Source organism: Harmonia axyridis, chromosome 7 (genome assembly GCF_914767665.1).
Source record: "Harmonia axyridis chromosome 7, icHarAxyr1.1, whole genome shotgun sequence".
NCBI lineage: Eukaryota > Metazoa > Arthropoda > Insecta > Coleoptera > Coccinellidae > Harmonia > Harmonia axyridis.
Genome location: NC_059507.1, coordinates 1,029,622 through 1,056,707, shown reverse-complemented (window position 1 = coordinate 1,056,707; position 27,086 = coordinate 1,029,622). Strand labels below are relative to the sequence as shown.

Below are 27,086 nucleotides of genomic sequence, written 5' to 3'. Positions count from 1 at the left end.
ATACAAGAAATCTCTCATTTTCCTTTGTTCTTTCAATTTAGAAACATCCTGTATATCGTATTGTAGAAAAATTTGATTTGGACCTCGAATTCTTCATCAGTCAGTAGAAACCGAGCATTCGAGACCACCAGCTCAAAATTCAAGAAATACAAACATTTGTACAAAACAATGACATCAAGCAAAAATAAAACTTCATCGCACATGTCGCCATTTTTTTTAAACCCACCTAACACGAAAGATCTTGATGAAACAAATGATAAACAATTCGATTTATCTAATTGGTCTCCTATATTGGAATTTTTCGAAATTGCTATAAGCCATTAATCATCCTCAAGTAAATCGATCGAAACATTTCTAAGCTCTCATCAATCAAACAACGTTTTCTTGATTTGGGTCTTTCATCAATTTCATAGCTTTCCATACGATGGAATCATGGAAGTATTTACACAACATCTATTCCGAGTTGCGTGTGGTAGATTATGATGTATGGTATGGATGTTGAATATAGATAAGTAATCGATGATGCACAAATATCATTCTGACGAGGTTTATGAACTTTCGAAAGGCATATGGGATCCGTGGAAGAATGCTTATGTACAAGGAGTCCTGAAAGAAAGTTTATATTTGTTTAGTTTGCTGGTTTTTGGGAATTCATTCGCTGGGGGCGTTTCTCGGGAGCGAATCGAGCGTTGTGCGAATTTTACAAAAGTGGTTATTTTGCGACTGTAGCGACTGAGCATAAACTCTACAAATTTCACGAACTGTTCCATAAGGTGTTAAGAAATTGGACTGAAATACCTACATGTTTTTTTTCACCTTATATAAATAAACTATCAACATTTTCTGGAGTTGGTTTTTGTACCAAAGAATTTATCTTCAATTTGGCATAGGAACAATTGAAAACCAGAAAAATTACGGAAGTTATTGGTCAATGAACTTTTAGGTGGCCGAGTTTTATGCTATAGTGAGTGTATTCTTTGCATTTCATGGCGAAATATACTTTTCAACAACGAAATATTTTACCTTTCTTAGTTAGTTAGTTAGGCAAAGTAAAACCTCAGAGTAATAAACATAGATAGAGAGCATTATGTCATTTTCAGTAAGCAAATTTTGTCCCCAACATGAACTATCAAATGTGACATGAAGCGCGCGGAAATGAAAACATATCAGTGATACGATATTTCACTCAATTCAATAGTTTCTCCACAAAGAACGGACTTCTTATGTCCCATAGTGAATCAACGTTTATATCAACTCAAAATATATTGAAATAAATAACTAAATATATCAGAAATTCAGAAAACAAACTTCGAGCGCGTCAAACGACGTGAAACAACCGATGACACTAGGAGAGCAAAAGTTGCCAAACCTTGGATTTCAGCAGGTAGATACACAAAATAATAAATATTTTACTTATTATAAATTCGACAATTAGGAAAATTATCGGATTCCAAATATTCAAATTTGCATATTTGATCGGGAATCACTCAAATAAATATAATTCATTCAATATAATATGCATTCATAACGATATAGTAAAATTGTTGATATGAAAACATATCACAATCCGACAACGTAATCTAACCATGTTGGGGACATGTTAAAATTGCATTTCCTTCCTCTATCCATGTTTATTACTCTATGAGTAAAACGTTTCAAAACGTTAAAAACTTCTAAAAATGTGTCACTTCATATTCATTGGCGTGCTATTTTCTACTTTACTGTGACGATACAATAAATTTCAATGTGATTCATGTACCAATTCCAGATACTTTGATAACATAATAAATCACGTCTAAATATCCGATCCTACCATTAATATAATCACACCACATCCCCATAAAATCAATAAACACCCCCTGTTTCTACACCCAAACCTCGAAAACACGTCTAAAACATTCCCAATAACTTTATTTCAGCGGGAATGAGACCTCCAAGACGTTTCCTCCAATCGGCACCACCATCTTGAACAATTAATATTTCATCCTGATATTTGACAGTTCATTTTAGATCTCAAATACGGTGTAGCACCCGAGTACAGAAATACCGCACCCTACGCGGTAGCAACCCTTAGGAACACCCTTCTGATTCCATCTTAATTAGGAAAGCAACGTTCACCCCCCATATACTTTGGCTTGATACATTCTTGCACAGAACGTGAAAGAACAGGGAGAAAGTATACGCTTATGGCAAAACATTTTCAACATGAATCCTTGATTCTAATGGATTTCTGGCGTTGAAATATATGGTGTTTGTTGGTGATTTATTGTCAATCTTATACGGGGTGTTCCTTGGTGGCTCAAACAAAAATCAGAGAATCCTAGGGTAGTTTAAAGAAAAAAAAGTCATATAAAGGGTGTGTTTTTTAGAGCTATAGAACTTTAAATTGCAATAAAACAACGATGGATTATTCGATTGACATGAATTTTATTTATCCGCAAGATAATCTTGTGGCATTACATTTTAAATATGATTTCTGGCATATGACCGCCACGCCACGGCTGGCTCGGATGTAGTCCAATCTGGACGTCCAATTTTCGATGACTTTTTCCAACATTTGTAGCCGTATATCGGCAATAACACAGCGAACGTTGTCTTCCAAAAGGTCAAGGGTTTGTGGCTTATCCGCATAGACCAATTACTTTACATAGCCCCACAGAAAGTAGTCTAGCGGTGTTAAATCACAAGATCTTGGAGGCCAATTCACAGGTCCAAAACAGGAAATTAGGCGGCCACCAAACGTGTCTTTCAATAAATCGATTGTGGCACGAGCTGTGTGACATGTTGCGCCGTCTTGTTGAAACCACAGCTCCTGGACATCATGGTTGTTCAATTCAGGAATGAAAAAGTTATTAATTATGGCTCTATACCGATCACCATTGACTGTAACGTTCTGGCCATCATCGTTTTTGAAGAAGTACGGACCAATGATTCCACCAGCCCATAAAGCGCACCAAACAGTCAGTTTTTCTGGATGTAACGGTGTTTCGACATACACTTGAGGATTAGCTTCACTTCAAATGCGGCAGTTTTGTTTGTTGACATAGCCATTCAACCAGAAGTGCGCTTCATCGCTAAACAAAATAAAATGGACGTAGTGCGCGATACGTATTCCGCGCAGAACCATTATTTTCGAAATAAAATTGCACTATTTGCAAGCGTTGTTCAGGCGTGAGTCTATTCATGATGAATTGCCAAACCAAACTGAGAATAAATCACTTGACAGCTGTCAAATCGGTCGCCATCTTGAACAGTTATGCCAACTTAAAGTTATATACCTCGAAAAAAAACACCCTATAGATACGACAAAACTACAAGAAACCAAAAAGTTTAGTACTGCATCAAAGTTCCTTTTTACATTTTTTTAAACTACCAGTGGTCCACCAAAAAAAGTTCTGGAGGAAAGAAACAGACACTGTGCCAGAAAAAATATCACCCTGTAGATTTACATTCAAAATTAGCATATCACATGATGAAATCTTGAAATTGAAAAATCAATGCTAAATTTGAGTTGAATATCTTGCGAAGGAAAGGTGCCATGAGAAGGGATCTCTAGTTTACGTTTGTACCTCCAATTTAGGAACACCCTATATATTTGGAGTGTCAGCTTGTTGGTTGTTTGTCCTTTTTATTGCTGAATTGTTTCCACTATTGGGAAATTTTCGGTAGGGGCCTTCTTAAGTGGAAACCACTCCAAGTTATGGGGTTTCTGACAGGATCGATAAATTCGTACATCTGTTCCAAATTGACAAGATTTATATCGCAACTTACTCGTTTAATGAAACACTACATAGAAACTATTTGTTTGTGATTGAATGAATTTATCGAAGAATTTAAACGATATAACTGAGAGAATTTGAAAAAAAAAACTACATGCAATATGTCAAGTCGATAGGTTCTGTTTTCAGCGAAATGTCATTCTCATCTTCGCTCAATTCTGCTTGGATTTTTATGAAAATTTTCATTTTGATTGCGTTACCAGAGCCAGAGAAAATTGGAGGAGAATATTGAGAAAAACCACCCAATAATTCTGTGACCATAAAACTGACGAAGTTGAGATTTTATAGGTGTAAATATAAAACAGCAATTTCAAGCTTCATCTAAAATTTCCAGGTGATCACATCATCTGAACGATCATAGAAAATTCAAATTTGCATTCTAATTCAATGATTCAATCATTTTCAAGAGTTTACTCAGTGTCACAAATGAACACTTTCTTATTACTACACTAACTGTAGGAAAATTCTATCAAACTAGTGCTTCACTATGTCTGGCATTTATTTCATATCATTCTGTCATATCGTTTACTAATGCATGGTTAAAATATCAAATGGACCTCATAGAATGAGAAAGAAAGTACCCTTCAAGCATCTGGATTGCTCAATTCATTTTAATATCTTTCACACTACTTGAAATACATGTATGTAATCCATTATCATCGAAATATGAAGTTCAATTAATTGTAATGTACTCTTGTATTCATTATATAATTGAACAACCAATTGGAATGCTGATATGGTGGTTTTTAATTCTTCAATGATTTAGCCAACTTTCTATTGAAAAATACAGTTGATTTGACATGAAGATTTTCCAGTTTCTTCAGATATTTCGCTTTTTTGGCATATTCACTAAATGATGCTACATAGTGGAAATATTCCATTTTCACCGCTTTATATTTGTCAATGATGATAGGAAAATAGAGGAAAAAGGATCATTATAACGGGTGTTTTTTTCGAAGTATATAACTTGGCAACGCTTGCAAATAGTGCAATTTTATTTCGAAAATAATGGTTCTGTGCGGAATACGTATCGCGCACTATGTCCATTTTATTTTGTTTGCCGATGAAGCGCACTTCTGGTTGAATGGCTACGTCAACAAACAAAACTGACGCATAAGGAGTGAAACTAATCCTCAAGTGTATGTCGAAACACCGTTACATCCAGAAAAACTGAGTGTTTGGTGCGCTTTATGGGCTGGTGGAATCATTGGTCCGTACTTCTTCAAAAACGATGATGGCCAGAACGTTACAGTCAATGGTGATCGGTATAGAGCCATTATTACTAACTTTTTCATTCCTGAATTGAACAACCATGATGTCCAGGAGCTGTGGTTCCAACAAGACAGCGCAACATGTCACACAGCTCGTGCCACAATCGATTTATGGAAAAACACGTTTGGTGACCGCCTAATTTCACGTTTTGGACCTGTGAATTGGCCTCCAAGATCTTGTGATTTAACACCGCTAGACTACTTTCTGTGGGGCTATGTAAAGTCATTGGTCTATGCGGATAAGCCACAAACCCTTGACCATTTGGAAGACAACATTCGCCGTGTTATTGCCGATATACGGCCACAAATGTTGGAAAAAGTAATCGAAAATTGGACGTCCAGATTGGACTACATCCGAGCCAGCCGTGGCGGTCATATGCCAGAAATCATATTTAAAATGTAATGCCACAAGATTATCTTGCGGATAAATAAAATTCATGTCAATCGAATAATCCATCGTTGTTTTATTGCAATTTAAAGTTCTATAGCTCTGAAAAACAACCTTTACAAATGCACTGTTGCCAAGAATGCAAAATACCGAATGTAAACAGGAAATATCATGGAAATCATTAAGAAATTGTTTTTTTTTTTCAGTAAGACTGATATACACAATTACTAGAGATATAATCATACCCATTGCAATGATATTCAATACCAAATGACTCCAATATGCAATAGTAAACATTCACCAGAGATACCCATACATTCTTCACTTCTATAACGGGAAATAAAAAAAAAATCTATAAAAACTGCATACTGTTTATTCGCATAAGATTTCGCTCTCTATATTCCATTTAAAGCGGTTGAGCCCCCGCCATCTCCGATCACCATTCTTACCTGTTACGAATAATATGTTATTGAGAATGCAAGTAAAACCTCTCATAATGAAAATAACGCATTCGTATGCACGTGTTTCATCAGTCATGATGCAGTTTCATCCGATATGTAGGACGAAATTGATAATTATTGGCTTTATTTTATGCACGAGCTACACCTCACTCGTTCTCTTTAATACCAGTCTCTCACACTGTAAGGCTGTGCGTGCAAATTATACAGGCTGTCTGAATTTTTTTTTCCACTATATCAACTCAACAATTTAGCTGAGAGAGAGTCAGCGATGTTTATCTACGTGGAATATCAACGTGATGTTTGTTTTATTCACCCTAACACACCTTAAATGTATGTATTCCATACTAACCTTGATCGTACTTAACATATAATTTGTGCATTATGTTTTTGTTCTCTGAACATATCATTTGATTGCGATGTCTGTAATTTTCGAATTTTGAGACGGGAATTTTTTCAAATGGTATGGTTTGACTTATTGATGATGAATCTATACTCAAAAATCCATGTCCAGCCGGCCGACCAACCGTAAACACTAAAACTCCCTGAAGGAAAGCTCTAGAAGTTGGTAATTTTCAGGGTAGGTTCAGATCTGGATATGGTCGATCGAAATTTTCAAATTCAGACAAAAACAGTTTCAAACTAACGGGTGTTTTTTTTCGAGGTATTTAACTTTGAGTTGGCATTACTGTTCAAGATGGTGACCGATTTAACAGCTGTCAAGTGATTTATTCTCAGTTTGGTTTGGCAATTCATCATAAATAGACTCACGCCTGAACAACGCTTGCAAATAGTGCAATTTCATTTCGAAAATAATGGTTCTGTGCGGAATACGTAACGCGCACTACGTCCATTTTATTTTGTTTAGAGATGAAGCGCACTTCTGGTTGAATGGCTACGTCAACAAACAAAACTGCCGCATTTGGAGTGAAGCTAATCCTCAAGTGTATGTCGAAACACCGTTACATCCAGAAAAACTGACTGTTTGGTGCGCTTTATGGGCTGGTGGAATTATTGGTCCGTACTTCTTCAAAAACGATGATGGCCAGAACGTTTCAGTCAATGGTGATCGGTATAAAGCCATGATTACTAACTTTTTCATTCCTGAATTGAACAACCATGATGTCCAGGAGGACAACAACAAGACGGCGCAACATGTCACACAGCTCGTGCCACAATCGATTTATTGAAAGACACGTTTGGTGACCGCCTAATTTCACGTTTTGGACCTGTGAATTGGCCTCCAAGATCTTGTGATTTAACACCGCTAGACTACTTTCTGTGGGACTTTGTAAAGTCATTGGTCTATGCGGATAAGCTACAAACCCTTGACCATTTAGAAGACAACATTCGCCGTGTTATTGCCGATATACGGCCACAAATGTTGGAAAAAGTCATCGAAAATTGGACGTCCAGATTGGAGTACATCCGAGCCAGCCGTGGCGGTCATATACCAGAAATCATATTTAAAATGTAATGCCACAAGATTATCTTGCGGATAAATAAAATTCATGTCAATCGAATAATTCATTGTTGTTTTATTGCAATTTAAAGTTCTATATCTCTAAAAAAAAAACACTCTATAGCTTTATTTCTTAGTTTCATTTATTGCAGAATATGGCTAATTCTCTTTCAACACAGTCTGCGTTGATAGCGAATCATCATGACCAATGGTGAAATTCGAGATTATCTTTTGTGCAAAAAAAAACTGCTTTTAATAATGGCTTGATTACAAAGCCAATTTTATAGATAAAAGAAATCTAACTGGCGGTGAGAATATCTACATGTCGACGATATTAACGTTCATATTCAATTATTCAATCCGAGATTCAATCATTTTCCATTCTTTCATATTTCATTATCTATAGATGAAGTCCTCGATGAAGTCACTGAAGTGACGGAGTGATAAGACCATTTTTTCTTTAAGAAAATGGTATGTGAGTAACAATTAATAGTGAACGATTTGATATAAATACTTCAAATGAAGGAAATAACTGATATACGAAATGGTATTTTTTTTTTTTCATTACATCTGAATAAATCGGAACAAAAAGATTCAACAGCGAAAAAATTATCGTTTTATTCATTCTTCGTGATAGTGCTTTGAAGACATTATGTGCAATATTCAAGACATCACCTTGAACTCTCAGGTGTATAGAAACATAGGTAAGGAAAATAATTCATGACATCAGAATGGCCTCCTTAGGGCCAGATGTCTTGAAAACCACGTCTAGCACCTGTACTGCATCATATGGCGTTTGTCTCGATAACATCATGACGAATATTTCCCATCATTGAAACGTATAAAGCTTCAGAAACATCAGAAAAAAAATTGAACGAACAATTTTACAGTTTAAGAGAAAACTGCAAACCCTAAAAAATGTTTTTTCGAGGGTTTTTCTTATAATTCACGGGGCATTTGAACTCGAAAGAAGAAATCCTTTTTTCTCATCTAAAAGACTTTTCACTTGTCACAATTTGGCTTACAATTGCTGTACTCTAATTGATGTGATTGTATAACTTTTGTATTATACACATTCCAAAACAAACTTGCTTTGAAAATTACAGGAATGCCAAAAAGGATTCATCCGAGGATCCATCTTACACCTTCAAGTCAAGCTCTTTACTAGTTTTTAAAGATAATATGAAAACTTCAAATCGAAAATAATTTCATTTCAGATGGAAGCCAAAATAATTGTGAAACCATTCACTTTTTGAAAATGAAGTTTTTCAAAAAAAACACATTTTTATTTGCACCATACTCACACTGCTCAGTGAGTATGAAAAGTTTTCATGGATTCAAAGATCTTTTCATGTGGATAATTTTTCTTTTTTTTTAATAATTGGTACCTATGGATGAGGAGATTCTCAGAAGAGGTAATTTATTGGAAAATTGGGCGTTTTCATCATGATGAAACTCATTTTATTCAGTGAAAACCCTATAACAAGGGAATTCTAGTATGAGTTTCCTTCTCACTGAATATACAAGGAATGAAAGAATGTTTTGATAAGTTTTAACGAGAATATTTTCATGATTCCAGAGATTATATATTGGAAAACTGGGGTTTCCATTGTGATGAAACCACTTCAATCAGAGAAAATCCTATTACAAGAAAATCCTAGTAGGAGTTCCATGAATATTTGCGAAAATAAAACGTTGTTTTGAAAAGATACCAAGTTTTGGCAGAGAATGTTTTAATGATTCGAAGGATATTATCCTTTGAACGATTATTTTCAATGTTGAAATTGGGTATGAACGAGGAGCTCCTTATAATATTATATTGGAAAACTGGGGTTCCCATTCATTCAGTGGAAATCCTATCAAAAAAGATCTCACGGAATTTTTGGGAATAAAAAAATATGTTTTGAAAAGATAGCGAGTTTCTATGATTCCCCTATAAATAATATGTTTTCATTGATGAAAATTGGTAAAGATGAAGAGCTCCCCATATTATTATATTGGAAAACTGTCTCCCTATAATGTAACTCCCTTCAGAAATTGAGCAACAAGGGCCTCATAATCGATGATAGGTAGCTACCAAACATCCAATCTTCCCCAAGTCAAAGCCCTATTGATCATATCCGGAGAACACATTAAGGGGGAAAATAATACGTTATTAAAGGGGTTGCAACCCCGTATCACGCCTATAAATTCAAAACGAAGGAGTTTCCATCAATTTCCCAAGCTCCCACCACCAACACAGGGGTTCAGATGCACGAACATCCAAGACATCTACCGGCATCGTTTGATCCTCTCATCAGCCGACTGAGAGATCAATGTCTTCGGCATATTTAAAGGTCCAATCATCCACATGGCGCAATAAGCCCCTGAGGCCGAAATTAACATCATCTAGTAGCATTGCAACATCGCCTAGTACTGTTAATTCTGAATTCTTGCAGCCGACATCTCTCAAGAACAAAATACGCAAATGGGATTTTCTTTAACACCTAAACGTACCAGACTAGAACATCCAGAGTAATCCACAAGAAGAACAACTATCCACAATGCACAAACAAAACACAAGATACACACATACGAATCCTTTTTCTCACTTGACAGCTCTTTCAAACGGGATGAGGATGCTGCGATGTACTTTTCAGAGAGAGGTCACGCGCGCACAGAAATCGACCCAATCGCTAGCCCGTAAACGAAGCGACTGCGGTGAAGTTGGCGGTGCAAACGAATCAGCTTGGGGGTGCCGCAAGTGGGAGTTCTAGGGACGGTGTGATTGTCCGCGAGTTCTTTCACAGGTGTATCTGATACTTCTGGGACTCCCTTTTGGTTTATTGTCGCGGATCGTGGACTGAGAGTGTTAGATTTTTGTAGGATATTAAAGATGGTCGAATTTTTCAGCGAATTTTCAATAAACGAAACGTTTATTTGATTGTTGAAAGATTTCTGCCGTTCATTTTTGGTAGTTGATCATTATTTGGGCAAGTTTTATGCTTTCTTTGTGTTTACTACCAATAAAATTTGATATAAACAATAAGAAGATTACATTATATAGCCATGTTTCAAATTTCGTTCAAGTTCATCTTCAGACGCTGAAGGTTCTAGTGTTTATATGAATTAAGGTTCAAAAAAGGTGATAAGAAAAATCAAAACAGAGGTTACATATTTGTACATGAGAAAGCTGTGTGCAAAATGGGTGCCGCTCGATAAAAAGCAACAACGTGTTTATGATTATGAGCAGTGTTTAAAGCTGTTCAAATGCAATAACCTGATTTTTTGCGTCGATATGTGACAATGGATGAAAACCATGGCTCCATCATTTCACTCTGGAGTCCAATAGACAGTCAGCTGAGTGGATTGCACACGATGGACCGAATCCAAAGCGAGGAAAAACACAACACTCAGCTGGAAAGGTTATGGCATTAGTATTCTGGGATACGCAAGGTATAATATTCATTGATTACCTCCAAAAGGGCCAGACCATCAACAGCGATTATTATATAGCGTTATTGGATCTTTTAAAGGATGAAATCGTTAAAAAACGGTCCCATTTAAAGAAAAAAAGGTGCTGTTCCATAAAGACAATGCGCCGTGTCACAAATCAATGAAAACAATGGCAAAATTGCATGAATTTGGCTTCGAATTGCTTCTGCATCCACCGTATTCGCCAGATCTGGCCCCCAGCGACTTTTTCCTGTTCTCAGACCTCAAAAGAATGCTCGCTGGAAAGAAATTTAGAGCCAATGAAGAAGTAATCGCCGAAATTGAGGCCTATTTTGAAGCGAAAGACAAATCGTAGTACAAAAATGGTATCGAAAAGTTGGAAGATCGCTATAATCGCTGTATCGCCCTCGAAGGCAACTATGTTGAATAATAAAATCGAATTTAGCCAAAAAAATGTGTTATACTATGGTAGATCGAGTACTTTTCAATTGGCCTTTTACGTCAGAGAAATAAAATTGTTGTTTCTTTCAAAAAATAAAGTAAGTGAATCAGGAGTGAACATGTTTAAATTGTCATATGAAATACATATTATATCAAATTTGTCGTTAATTCAAAACTAAATTTAACGAACCAGTATTTTCTTTCAGGAATTCTATGCAACAGGAATTTTTTCCAATTCAACGTATGTAATTCAAAATTACGTAATCACTATTTGATACTAATCATTAATTCTCATTTTTGAAAGTTGAATAAAGAAATTATACGGTAATTAACTAAGTAATTGTTTTTGGGTAATCCCAATGAAATGCTACAACAATTAAAAATATGTTCAATAATGCGAATAATTATCTAAAAATGTAACACATTATCGTTTAGAACAATGGCTATAATTTGATATTTAATGCAGTTGAATTCACTTATCTAATTTGGTTGGAGGTATTAATTTTGACACTTGTTCTATTTTTTCTACGATAGTACATTTTAATGATGTGGGGTTTTTCAATAAAAATGGAAAAAATCAAATATTAAATAAATTCATATTATAGCTAGAGATTTCAGGTGAATAATTTCCATGAAAGAAATATTTTGTTCATCATCAATCCTAAATCCAACATTCTGCAGGTCTTGACTAGTGCAAGTAGATATAAAGGTTACTCAAAAACTCAGGTCAGGTGTTTACACGCATCAGTTGTTAAAGTACGTGACATGAAACTTATATTTTTATGGGGTTCACTTTCAACAACGTTGTTACCTGCTACATAGAGGGTGAGCAATTGAATCTTATGCTGACTGAAAAAAAGAGGGATTGAATAAAGAAATGGCAAGAGCCAAGAATCCATTCAATATTTCCTTGGTTTGTATTTTATATTTTGTAATACTCCGTGCACTGATATTTTCATAAAAAGTTACTACATGATGAGGGGAAAAAATCAATATTTTTTTAATATAATCGGCATTACGTGGTCAGCTGATTTCAGTTCTTGCGTCAACTGAACCTTCCTAGGATGAAGATGCAAATCCAGATGCAAAATTCGACAACTAATCATAATTTTGGTATGGCATATTGCCGAAATTGTCATCAAAAAAGCTATCTAATGATTCAATAATATAAAGGGTGTTTTTTTGAAGCTATAGAACTTCAAATTGCAATAAAACAACGAAGGATTATTCGATTGACATGAATTTTATTTATCAGCAAGATAATATTGTGGCATTGCATTTTAAATATGATTTCTGGCATATGACCGCCACGGCTGGCTCGGATGTAGTCCAATCTGGTCGTCCAATTTTCGATGACTTTTTCCAACATTTGTGGCCGTATATCGGCAATAACACGGCGAATGTTGTCTTCCAAATGGTCAAGGGTTTGTGGCTTATCCGCATAGACCAATGACTTTACATAGCCCCACAGAAAGTAGTCTAGCGGCGTTAATTCACAAGATCTTGGAGGCCAATTCACAGGTCCAAAACGTGAAATTAGGCGGTCACCAAACGTGTCTTTCAATAAATCGATTGTGGCACGACCTGTGTGACATGTTGCGCCATCTTGTTGAAACCACAGCTCCTGAACATCATGGTTGTTCAATTCAGGAATGAAAAATTTAGTAATCATGGCTCTATACCGATCACCATTGACTGTAAAGTTCTGGCCATCATCGTTTTTGAAGAAGTACGGACCAATGATTCCACCAGCCCATAAAGCGCACCAAACAGTCAGTTTTTCTGGATGTAACGGTGTTTCGACATACACTTGAGGATTAGCTTCACTCCAAATGCGGCAGTTTTGTTTGTTGGCGTAGCCATTTAACCAGAAGTGCGCTTCATCGCTAAACATAATAAAATGGACGTAGTGCGCGATACGTATTCCGCACAGAACCATTATTTTCGAAATAAAATTGCACTATTTGCAAGCTTTGTTCAGGCGTGAGTCTTTCCATGATAATTGCCAAACCAAACTGAAAATAAATCACTTGACAGCTGTTAAATCGGTCGCCATCGAAAACAGTAATGTCAACTTGAAGTTATATACTTCGAAAAAAAAACACCCGTTACTAGGTGTGCCATTTGAAATAAGGAAGTAGTAGTCTATTTCCGATATAACCGGAAGTTGTAGAGATCTGAAAATATTTCAGGGATAAAAATCATTATTTAATGGATTCGGTCCTTACTTGGCGGAAATTTATTATAAATAAAATAAAACGAAGTAATTTCCACTATATTATTTAATTGTTAGCAACAATTGTTTCGCCACACTGTGGCTGTAGCCTGTAGGTATGTAGCCTGATGAAGCCACAGTGTGGCGAAACAATTGTTGCTAACAATTAAATAATATAGTGGAAATTACTTCGTTTTATTTTATTTTTATAAAAATCATTGTCTCAAACCCCAATATGCAAATTTTCAGCTCAAAATTATGATTAGTTTTTCATAAACAGTGAATCACCCTGTATACGAAACGTACTTACTGAAGAATCTTTATTCTTGGAGTAAGTTTTAACAAATTTCACATATTTAGCAGTAGATAAACGTTTTATATTGTTAAATGGCTAATTGAAAAAATTTTCAAACAATTGTAAACTTTACTCATCCTCTTTTTTTACAAGTAACAACATTCAACCCAAGTCCACCTCTACTTCAATTTCAACGTGTCCATCCCCTCAAACAGGGAGGAACAAAACGACACCCAATTTAAAATTCCATCAATTTTATATGAAACGACGCTAGCGCCACACCATATCATCAGATCTTCATTACCCCATTTCCTATACAAAATCACCCGTTATGTGACACTACCCCTAATGAATTTATGGTATCGGCATGCCACAATCAACCCTTCCATCCCTGTACCTTACGAGAGTGATACAGGAAAGATTATTCAACCCTCGTTGATGTTCGTTTTAACAACAATGGAATTTTCTTCGGATGTTTTGGCGGATTTAGAGAGGGGGAGGATACAACCCCTACCTGCTACCCTGAGGGGCGGGAATAACTGACAACGTCGCAATTTTCCTGCTGCGATTTTTGTCCACCGGAATCGAGTGTGCTGATGGGGAGGCTGCAAGTGGAGATTATGAGTGGGATTCCGCCAATTTACCTGCAGGAAAAGCATCAGGTTTAAGGGATCCTGAGTCACCCCTGTTTTTGGGGTTTTATCCGGTAAAAATGGAAATACTTTGAGAAAACCATGAATTGAAACCTTTATAAGCTCTTGTTCAATTCAATTTAGCTGTGGTTACGCCACTGAAGGTATTACTTAAAAAGATTACTCGAACGCAAACAAAAATTATTTGGAATATGTGTATATTCCTTTAGTTAATGACCATTTGATTATAGTATTCCGTGTGAACATTATTGCGTGTTGAGAACTACGATGTTTTTACGTTCTCAATTACACAGTTCACAGGTGTTGAGAAATATTGTCCCTCTGAGAGAGATTTAACGAAGATTGTGGACATGATAGGTCCTCATGAATAGGTATTAGTTTCTAGAAATTGTTTTATCGAAATGAGTGATTCGACTTTTAAGTGGAATGAGAATGTAGGTACTTGAGAAGGTTTCCACAGAACCCTTAAAGGATTGCTTCAAATATAAATTAAATACATTAATTTCGAAATTTATTTTATGCTTATTTTTATTTATTTTTTTTATTTATTTATTTATTTATTAAACGGCAAGCCAATTTACAATTAAACAGAAAAATACAAAGTAAAATACACGTGCATACATGAATGTAATCATAGGATGAAAAAAAAAAACCAAAAACAACAATTATAGCCTTCCAACAGCTCTTCTAAAGGAAGCCAAGGGTGAATCAAACAGCTCAAGTTTGTTGCTGTGAGCGTTTGCTGATCTCATTGCCTTATTGAGAGACTCATTTTGTCCATAGTTTGTTCTGCAGAAAGGAATCTTGAAAATTTCACTATTTCTATTTCTTCTAACATTTACTGATAGCGGGACAAGTTCAACAATTTGAGGACAATCGATACAGCCATTGATAATCTTATGGAGGAACACCAGACCGATCTCCAATCTTCTATGTGTTAAGGTGTTCAAGTTCAGAGTTTCTAGCATTCGTGGGTAAAAGCATTCATCTCTATTCACTCTCAAGCTATAGCCACAGTACCTCAAGAACTTATTTTGGGTACTCTCTAAGAGTTCAATACCAACTTTATAAAGTGGCGACCAAATGACAGAGTTATATTCAAGTATGGACCTCACTTGTGCACAATAGATAATCTTGAGAGAGTTGACAGACAGATCTCTTGCTGAACGGAGAGAAAAGCCTAACATTTTTCGCGCACGAGATGAGGTTTCAACTATGTGATTCTTAAAGGTCATCTTTGAGTCGAAAATAACCCCCAAATCGTTGACTTTATTGCACACTGATAAATTGGTGCCTTTTATTTGGTAATTGTAATCAATAGTCTCAAAATTACGTGAAAAAGTTATTTTTTGACACTTAGCCAAGTTCAGTTTTAGCAAGTTAATGTCACACCATCTTGTTGATCTTCTTCAAACCTGTACAACATACAGTGACTTTTTGTGGATGTAATGTTCTCTCAATTTTTGCATGAGCATTTTCACTGCCCTATATACGACAACTTTGCTTGTTTACATAGTTTCTGTTCTGTTCAGTTTTTCTTCTGAGTTTTCCGGAAGTCAAAGACTACTCCACACAGAGAGGAATTGAAGTTTTTCCTCATTTAAATTTCATCCTCGATAACTCTTGAAGAATTCATTTTAGGTATAGGGTTTGCTGAAGTAACCCCTACTATTTTTGTACAAAGCATCGGCTGAAATAATAAAAAATGTAGGTTGTGATTTGAAAATCTTGAGTTTTGATGAATTTGAGTTGTCCAAGTTCATGATCTTCTTATAAACACCCTGTGCACTTTTGTTCCAAACCGCAAACAGTTTTATAATACTACTCATTTGCAGAATTGAAAATGATAAAGGTTTTCCCGAAAAAAGCTTTTTCTGCCAAAATATTCAAAAAAATGTGAGTCCTCATCGCCAACATTTTTTTCATAAGAATCCCATTAACTCATGAACCGTTGAGTTTTTACCCAAGGTATGCCATATTGCCGAAATTGCCTTTAAAAAAGCTATCTAATGATGCAATAATATACTGGGTGTGCAATTTGAAATAAGGAAGTAGTAGTCTATTTTTGCTATAACCGGAAGTTGTAGAGATCTGAAAATATTTTAGGGGAAAGATCATTGTCTCAAACCTGAATATTCAAATTTTCAGCTCAAAATTATGATTAGTTTTCCATAAACGTCCCAAAATTTGACTATAGTATCGAAAAAATTACCCAATATTTCTTCAGATCTGACTAGGTTGAAATATAGTTTGTATATGTCAACTAACCGGAGGGTAGATGACTATTTCATCATCTATAAAATGAAATATATTATCACAGACCATTAAACAACTTAACTTTATCAACACCAGCAAATTACCTGCAGAAATTTTCTACAGATATAAATATGTCTAATATATTTTCCTCATTTACATAAAGTAGTAGGATTGTGTAACAAAAAAAAAACTTAAGCTGACATTCGCATTCATAATTGATCGGTAATTATCATGTAGAATCATGAATGAATGAATACGCCCACCTTATTACTATTTCTGGCTCTTCTTAGTTGGATTGAGAAAGAAATACTTTATTTATGTGAGACCATATGACTTAGGATTAGATAAGACGAAGAACACGAAGTTGACCTTTCGAAGGATATGTGCATACCACTTTTGATATTTTTATAGAGGGAATTTGGATTTTTTTCTTTAGTTATAGCCAACATAGAGAACAGCATTAGTGCATCAAATAACATAGGTACATCAAGTAACAATTACGAGAGCAAATAACAAATAGGTAAAGTGTTACCATTTGTGCAGCTCATAGAGCAATTTGGTGTACATGCTATTTAAATGAAGATAAATTTATATTTTCATGATCAACAACTTTCAAAGTGGAATGGAAGACGTTGAGGCCTTCTTTGCCTAGTTGTTATTTGCTATTTGATGCTGCATGAATAATTGAAAATATGTTCTACCAAAAATAATAAATGCACACAATTTGCAACATTGAGGAACTTTAATTAATGAACAAATTGATATAATCTTAATTTCACCTCAATGAAAAAAACTAACTCAATAGGTAAGCTTTCATTACTTGTAAGTGAAATGAATTGAAGTGAAATTAAGATTATATCAATTTTTTTATTAATTAAAGTTCCTCAATGTTGCAAATTGTGTGCATTTATTATTTTTGGTAGAACATATTTTCAATTATTCAAATAAGCCATATTGTGTTAAAAAAGTGTCGATACTAATTAAGTTTGCTTCTTTCATTGATTTTGAGATATTATGATTAAATCTACATATATGTTCATTCAGTGTTGGAAATTGAGGGCATTTGATATTTTTGATAGTATTTCCAATTAGTCAAACTAGGCAATAAGAATTATTCTGCTAGACTTATATACGCAGATATGTACAGGGTGGGCAAATTTCTATGTTTTAGAACTACAACTTTTAAACCAGAGGAGATAGACAAAATCTGATACCCCATTCTCGATCTCTTTTTCTGAGAAACTTACAAGGGTAGTATTCATTTTTGGCCACCTTCTTTTGTTTGCGAGTTATAAGCGAAAATTGGAAAAATGGCGATATCGAAAAACATTTATATCTCCGCTAATACTGATGATAGAGCTTTGAAATTAAAACATTATACAGGCACTTTTTCACGTAGAATCCAGTGGCGTGCTTGTATTTTCATAAGGGTTTTTAACTACGAAGCTATGACCCAAAGTTATGTTTTTTCAAATAGGAACACTAGACTTCTGTGTCATTTTTTGAAAGCTTACTTCTTCCTGATTTCAAAAATATATAACATCCTATGGTTTGTATTAAAATAAATATAAGAAAATGCTCAAAAACCTTTTTTATACTATGAGTCTAAATATTTCTATGGTTTCAACTGTTTATGAGCACAGAAAAATTCGAGCTTTCTATAACAAGAGCAGTGTCCTTCGGTCAATCTGATTATTTCTATGCTTTTCACTAATTTCTACAAAATTCGAATCTCCTCTGGTTTAAAAGTTGTAGTGCTAAAACATCGAAATTTGCCCACCCTGTACAGAGTGAGCCTCAAAGTAGAACATTGAATGTAACTATAGATAGCTCTCATCCAATAAAGCACTCTTTTCATTTATAATATTTCGCAATTCCTCTCATGTAAAAAGATGTAAACAATAAAAGGTTTTAGAATGGGCTAATGCATTGTCAACATAGAAATTCTATAGATTATAATATTTAATGTTGAATGTGCAGTAGACCAAATTGGGCATATTATTATAAACTTAAAGGAGTCAGCCCCTATTTGGTCAGGAGTTTGGCTCAAGGTGAAATAATAATGAGTACATTAGTTTTTATTGAAGAACTCTAAAAGAGACTATTCGAAAATGAAATTGAATTGATAAAATCATGACAATCGATCCAGATCAGAGCTAATATTTTTTTCTCTATGTTAGTAGAGGTATTTCAGAAAAATAATACAGGCAAAATGTATATGAAATGACATTTTATTGTTTTATTATATCAAGTGATAGAAAACTAACATTTTGTGATCGAATTTCAATTCAAAATCATTAATTATGTAGCAGTCGTCTGAAAAATCTTATGTTGCATGTACCTCGTAAGGAAGTAAATTATCTATGACTTCAATTATTCAAAAGAAAAAGCTCGGCAACATTGCCTTAACTGCATTCAAAGTATATCCTTGCACAGGGGTGAATCTATGAATAATTGAGGTGTAATTTGTCCAATTTTTCACTGATTTTTTATCATTCAACTGTCTTCAAAATGGTGCTGCAGTATTCTAATATTGACTTTAGACTTTTGGAGTAGGTTTAAAAGTAGAAGAAAAGTTGTTATTTAGGAATATGTTCCTCAGTTGTTGAAAACTTCAGACAAAATTTAATTTTTCAATGAACGATCATATTCAAGCCTGTATCTTTTCAACAGAGCTTAATTTGGAAGAATGGTGGACGAAGAAAGTGATCTATTTAATTTATGGATAAATTTCATTTACAGGGTATTCCAAATTCGATGATCACTTAATGCATCTCGAGAACTATAAGATATCTAATTATATCTTTCCAAAAAAGAGATTGCGGGTCCTTGAAACTCTTTTCTCTGAAAGTCTTATAGTTCTCGAGTTGCTCTCAATGAGCATCGAATATGGAACACCCTGTATACTGTTAAGACTCTTCCTGCATAAGAAAATAATGCACCATAATGTAAAATTCAGTTTTCTACTTCTGAGATCATTCTCGTTTCTTGCTTCAGCAATCCTAACATTCTTCTATTGTAGTCAATCCTTTTACTGCATATCAGTTGGTAGAGCACTGGACTGGTAATTCGGAGGTTGTGGGTTCGAGTCCCGCTCGAGGAGGTACTTTTTCCTGAGGATTCTCGAAATCCAACCATTACACAAACCACTACGTCACATCACACGGTTGTAAAATACGCGAAATGCAACGTAATGGCCTGCTTAAAGGCTGTAAAGCTCAATTTTATTCGTTGGCTTCATTTTGGTCCCAGTGTAATCCCAATTCCTACCCATACCACTACGTCACATCACTCGAGTTTTCAATAATCGTGTATATGCAACGTAATAGCACGATTCGAAATTTCTGACACAAGATTTCATCCCAGGGATTCAACTGTAAAGCAAGCATATACAGGGTGGTTCAACAAAAACTTAACACCTCGATTTTCCAGCTTTAAAATGAAAAAAAGTCCGAAAATCGAGGTGTTAAGTTTTCGTTGGGCCACCCTGTACTTATTAATGAAGCCACACCACAAACATGGAAAAATTTTTGAGAATCTGAACTATAACTATAAGAAAGCTACATAAGCGTTACCAAGAGGTTATCCATCCACATATTGACCTCGTTAAAAGCAGCTTGGCTCCACAATCATAAAACATAATTATGCTTCTCAGCTTTGTGATCACTTTTGGGTTGAAAACTTCAGTCCATTCTAAATCATTTTGGTTTTTTGTCCGTCTGTCGGTCTGTGTGTTCGCAAATCCTTGTGTTAGCCTCAGTTTCTGCTGAATCTATAAATAAGAAGTGATCAGGTTCAGAAAATTATGTGTACTATAGTGGAATGGGCCATTTTATTATAGCTATCAAAATAATAAGAATCTAATGCAATTAATAAAATATGCAAAGATCTGGCAACGTCATCTTGCCATGCCATTTTACGAGCTTGTTCACATTTTAAAGAAAGAGTAGAAATTGATGAATATGGTAAGTTAAAATTATTTATTCAAAATGAAAATATTCGATGCAAAGCTGAAAAATCTAAAATTATCACGAAAGAAGAAGTCAATATCATTTCAATTGTAAGGCACCAGACGAGAAATTTTTGATGATGAAAGTTAATTTATCAATTTGACTTGACGGTGCTTGTAGAACAAATGATTTGATCCAAAAAAAAATCAGTCGAATCAAGGATTACATTGTAATAATAGGTTTCTGGCTTTAACTATGTTTATACTACCTACCTATCTGGTGAACTCCATTGTTGTCCTTTCAATTCAATTGAATAAGTTCGCGGATTCATCCATGGTAATATTAAACTTGAATCCATAATATGTAAATGTTGTCATTTCATAGAAAGATGTAAACCTAGTCTTCAACTCTGCTGACCTGTTTTATCTGGAAAGATCGTCTTTCATCTACTATATTTACCATGACATTGTCCTATCAGGCTATCCAAGAGCTCATACAACAAGGAATTCTGCTGAAAGCAAATGATGGTATTGAAATTTATTTGAAAGTGAGATTTGTTAGTATCCTTCACAATTTTTATAGGAAAGAAACAAATATTTTTATGCAATAATAGTTATTTATAATACAAGTGCAGAAGGCATTGATATTCTTCCACGAGTTCAAAATTCAAAAACGAGCCACGAAGTGGCGAGTTTTGGAATGAACGAGTGGTAGAATGAGCCGTCTGTACGAGTATTATACATTATTTTCTCTAATTCATTGCATTTTCATTGAAATTAATGAAATATCTCCATAAATATATTTTAGTGATTTTTGCATTGAAAAATGTTGGTTGGCAGAACTGATTTCTTTAAGGCAAATTGATGAATTGACAGATAAAGCCGTGGCGGAAAGTTCGGAGTACCAACATAGAATAATAAAATATAACCATGAAAACTGTGCGTTTCTGATATATTCTCGCACGATTTTGTTCTACAAGATGTGGAAGAATGAACGGAATAACCACAAAATTAGAGAATAGTTATATACACTACAGGGTGTTCCTAAATTGGAGTTACAAAAAAAATGAGAGACTACTTGGATAATTTTAAGAAAATGAGGTCCTATAAACATGGGCCGCAAACGCTTTATCTCATAGAGGTACAGGGTGTTTCTTGTAATGCTACTTTTTGTGATGATTATATCAGTTTATCGAATCTTCAATAATCTTCTATAAAGATTGGGTAAATAAGTACCAAAACTTATAAGTGATGTATTCATCACAGCTCACTATCTTTGTAATAATTTGAATTTTCCTGAGGATTATTAGAGAACTTGTAATAATAAATTGTGCTGTGAGAAAAAACTTGAAAAAAATCAAACACCCTTTCGTTTAAACCTCCAGTTTAGGAACACCCTTTATAAAGAAGGCAAGTGTCACCAGATTTGTCAATAGTAACCCAAGCTATCTCAGTAAGTAGTACTTATTTTATTTCATTCAAAACTTTATGCAATAAATCAATATTTGTGTTGGGTTCTAAATTTTCGAAAACTTTATTTTGATTTCAGTATGAATGGCATTAAGTTCGAAAACTGCGGCTAGACATTCCTTAAATTTATATTTTTTAATTTATTTTTCCCGAACAGATACCTCGAATTCTTTATCGTCTAAAGTCTAGACAAACATAATCGAAAATAACAGACAATTAGACCAAATGATAATCCTCTGTTCCCCTGGAACAAACGAGAAAAAAATTGCAATCAACACACATTTAACATATTGCATTCAATCCAATTTGAATTATCCTCAGCTTATCTTTCATACTCCTCTGTAACATAATACCTATTTTATCGAATTATATCAAACAAAGCTACGATTTGAATCACTTTTTATCACTAGCAGGCATAAATATGTTATTTAAACAGGTTCTCGAATTCTTATTACGTGAGTTGTAAAGATTACTATTCTCGAATGAAAGAAAATACTGTGAAATGTGAGCGATAAGGTAATAAACTCAAACATTACCATAATTCAAGATGACTTTGAAAAAATAATAATAAAAGAGCAGACAAGTTATTATTCTCATAATATAAATATATGTTGATTTAATTATATTTAATGTATTAGTAGTTTTTTTTGAATCGTAGTTTTGGGATAATTTTTTCTTTCAATTGATAAAATAATTTTTGATAATAATGGAATATTAATTCGAGTCCAATGTAAAAATGAATTATGAAAATAAATTAATTTAATGGATTATTACAAAGCGAAAGATAAGTTTATATACCTTAAGATGTAATGTTGAAATATTCCAAAATTGAGAAAAAATAAGAGGATAAATAATTTCAACCATGTATACATCAATAACACACTGTAGATTTGCATTCAAATCTACATTAACAAAACTTTAAATTGGAATATCTATGTCAAATTTAGTTCGAATATCTTTTGAAGGGAAAATGCTATGAGAAAAAAATTAAACCCTGTATCTCAAAAACAAAGCGTTTGCGGGCCCATGTTTATAGGACTTTTTTCCTTGAAATGATCTGAGAAATCTTTAATTTCATTTGTACCTCCAATTTAGGAACATTCTAAGGGGTGTTAGATAAATATGTATATGTCAAAGATTCAGGAGGTGATGCCTTGATGAATATTAAATCCCATGAAACTTTATTGAAGTTTTTAACACTTTCTGAGTTATATCCCTATAAAATGAGGGGAATTTTAACTTTTAACGTTTAGTATACCTCAGAAGGTGAATCGAATTCGAAAAAAATGTTAAGGGAACAACAGAACTTTTTAATTAAGGTATCACTTCCTGAATCTTTAACATATATTTACCAAAAGTCTTATACTTGGAGCTTGGCCGAAAATATTGTATCTCAATTTATGAATAATATAAATGAAAAAATTAAAGGTCAACTACCGTTTTCAAGACGAATCAACGCTTTGTTTTGATTTTTAACTCTACTATGAAATCAAAAATGGACTTGAGATTGAACATAGAAATAATTGGCAATCACTACAGTTCACTAAACCAGCGATAAGCAATTTGAAATATTGTTTTTTTTCAAAGAACACAATATAATAAAAAATAAATAGATCATAATCAAAAGCCTAATACTAAACATCTATCTTAGCCTCAAGAATCTCACCTCAAAAATTCTAAAAACCATAGAGCGTTTTATCCCTAACCTCTATTATAAAAAAATTAACTGAACCAAATCACTTAACAACCAAAGCAGCACTGACTCTTCTGTACGTCTTGTACGCTCGAAGTTATTGCAATCGCATTGTTACTAGTTACCTGTTGTACTCAGTTTTATCAATTCAGCAAATTTAGTTTCGTCGACGATAATTCTGTCAACTCAGAACACTGCGAATCTCAAACTTTTCCACTGCCATTCTAATCTGCAGAGAAGAATTCAGAGGGAAAAGTTTTGAGACTTTATGGGATGAAGAAGATGGTACCAATCTTTCGAGATAGTTCTGACGTTCTTTGAATACTGTTTATAACTGTGCTCAGTTGATATTTTAGAATGTTTATTTCAGTATTTAATTCAGAGTTTATTTTTTCTAGAGTTTTTTTTTGAATAAACTCTGCTCTCACTATTATTAAATGGCAATCAATAATAAACTAAGCAAAGCTCTGACGTGAAGTCAGATGCTGTTGGGCGTTTGTTCATTTAAGCGCCATTTGCGATCTTGAAAATCTTATATACCTAAGTACACAGGTTGTTCCTACATTGGAGGTACAAAGGAAAATGAAAGATTCCTTGGATATTTTAGGGAAAAAGTCCCATAAACATGGGCTCCCAAACTCTTTGTTTTAGAGATACAGGGTGTTTCTTGTAGTTCTGCTTTTTTTTGTGATGATTTTTCGAATATTTATTAATCTGCGCTTCAGATTGGGTGAATAAGTACCAAAACTTTCACTTAACTTATTCATCACAGCTTACTAACCGAATTTTTGAAATAATTTGGATTTTTCTGAAGATTACAAGAGAATTGTTTGACATTTTTTCTCGAAATCGGTAGCAGGTACGACAAAACTAACGGATGTTTTTTTTCGAGGTAACTTTAAGTTGGCATTACTGTTCAAGATGAAAACCGATTTAACAGCTGTCAAATGATTCATTCTCAGTTTGGTTTGGCAATTTATCATGAATAGACTCACGCCTGAACAACGCTTGCAAATAGTGCAATTTTATTTCGAAAATAATGGTTCTATGCGCAATACGTATCGCGCACTACGTCCATTTTATTTTGTTTAGCGATGAAGCGCACTTCTGGTTGAATTACTACGTCAACAAACAAAACTGCCACATTTGGAGTGAAGCTAATCCTCAAGTGTATGTCGAATCACCGTTACATCCAGAAAAACTGACTGTTTGGTGCGCTTTATGGGCTGGTGGAATCATTGGTCCGTACTTCTTCAAAAACGATGATGGCCAGAACGTTACAGTCAACGTGTGATCGGTATAGAGCCATGATTACTAAATTTTTCATTCCTGAATTGAACAACCATGATGTCCAGGAGCTGTGGTTTCAACAAGATGGCGCAACATGTCACACAGCTCGTGCCACAATCGATTTATTGAAAGACACGTTTGGTGACCGCCTAATTTCACGTTTTGGACCTGTGAATTGGCCTCCAAGATCTTGTGATTTAACACCGCTAGACTACTTTCTGTGGGGCTTTGTAAAGTCATTGATCTATGCGGATAAGCCACAAACCCTTGACCATTTGGAACACAACATTCGTCGTGTTATTGCCGATATACGGCCACAAATGTTGGAAAAAGTCATCGAAAATTGGACGTCCAGATTGGACTACATCCGAGCCAGCCGTGGCGGTCATATGACAGAAATCATATTTAAAATGTAATGCCACAAGATTATCTTGCTGATAAATAAAATTCATGTCAATCGAATAATCCATCGTTGTTTTATTGCAATTTAAAGTTCTATAGCTCTAAATAAAACACCCCTTACAAGAATCCAAAAAGTTCAGTACTGGACCAAATTTTCTTCTTGGATTTTTCTAAACTACCAATGGCCCACCAAAAAAAATTCTGGAGAAAGAAGCGGGCAACGTTCCAGAAAAAATATCACCCTGTAGATTTGCATTCACGTGATTCAATATTGAAATTGGAGTATATTCGCCAAATTCAAGCCTTTTCGGTCCCATTTTTATAGAAAATTTGTTTACTTAAAATGATCCAAGAAATCTATCATTTTCGTTGGTACCTTTCCATTTAGGAACACCCGGTATATACAGTTATGTGGCGTAATTTTGTTGCAAGATGGAATGAGCGCTTAAAAGCCCCTGACTCGATATCAGTGCTTACCCAATTTTTTTTCAATATTCTGCTTGAATTTTTTATAATTTTTTTCATGTAAAAAAACTTTCATGCTTTTTAGAATCTTGGAGTACACCAAAAGTCACTCCATGGCTTGCAATTTGGTCTGGTGGAGTAATTGTCCCGTACTTTTTTAAAAATGAAGAAGATGTCACTCAAAACCGACAATTCTTATGCTATAGCAAAATGATTACCGATTTTTTTGGCTTGAAATTTATGGTATGGAATGGTTCCAGCAAGATAGTGCAACATTTGGCTATATTGCAAGAAAAATTCCCAGAACATGAGATTTCTCCTTTCGGTGATGTGAATTGGCCACCAAGATCTTGTGATTTATCGACATTGAATTTTTTTTGGGGACTATTATCCGTCAAGTTATTGATTAAATTATTACTCGAAATGTGCCAGCAAGTCATCCTGTAAGTCCTATAGGAGATCAAGCAGAAGACATATGTTTTATTTCACTCATAATGACAAGGTTTAAGTACCTATTAAGCATGATATGTATTGAAATAAAAATTTGATCGATATTCTTTAAAGAAAGTGTGTTTTATTTACATTTACTTTTGGATAACCCTTTACAACTGATTTCTGAATTTCAATTCAATTCGATATTGAAATATATTATAACTCCAGAACCAATGAACATATTTTGCCCAAAAACGATCTCAAGTGAGAAATTTGGACCCTAAAACTTAAATTCTCTAGCACATTCTATTCGAGAGTTCTCGTCGACCTGGCGAACGAATAGAAATGATTTTGAACTCGAATTCTTCTTCAATAATTCGAACCCAATAACAAAAATTCTGCCCTACAAGTTTGTATATTCGTTCTTAGGAAAATAATTATGTAGTTCATTTAGAATTGATTTATGATAATGTTTGTTGAATCACCATATTTTTGGAAGAAGATTTTCTGCCTACCTTATTTTAATTTTACAATGAATAATTAATTCTTATTATCTGGATTTCATATTCACCCTTGTCGGTAGGGTGTTTTAATTATCTAAATTGCAAATCCACCCTTGGCTCCAGGGTGGAGGAGTCTTACTAAGAGCAGAGGTTATTAAAATTCTTATTCATTATTTTTCTGAGATGAAATGCATACCAAGAGGTTTCATTGTTTTTCTGAGAAACGAGA

General features: G+C 34.3%; 2 protein-coding genes across 3 annotated transcripts in view; one reads left to right on the top strand and one right to left on the bottom strand.

Annotated features, from left to right (window-relative positions):
* Window positions 1–10,051, bottom strand: part of LOC123683871 (SH3 and multiple ankyrin repeat domains protein 3) — a 124,529-nt gene extending 114,478 nt beyond the window's left edge. Inside the window, exon 1 of the mRNA XM_045622840.1 lies at window positions 9,855–10,051. The gene's annotated coding sequence lies outside the window, so the exon portion shown is untranslated. The remainder of the gene's footprint in view (window positions 1–9,854) is intronic.
* LOC123683872 overlaps window positions 1–26,489 on the top strand; it is a 64,892-nt gene extending 38,403 nt beyond the window's left edge. Inside the window, exons 1-2 of one of the 2 annotated variants that reach the window (XR_006748061.1) lie at window positions 22,442–22,588; window positions 26,008–26,489. Coding sequence is in view for 1 of the 2 variants with exons in the window: in XM_045622846.1 (XP_045478802.1) it covers window positions 26,008–26,369 (362 nt within the window). In the remaining variant the exon portion in view is untranslated. Of the gene's footprint in view, window positions 1–22,441; window positions 22,589–26,007 lie in introns of those variants that run through there. The other variant, XM_045622846.1, reaches the window with a different exon arrangement.
* Window positions 26,490–27,086: the final 597 nt, after the last annotated feature.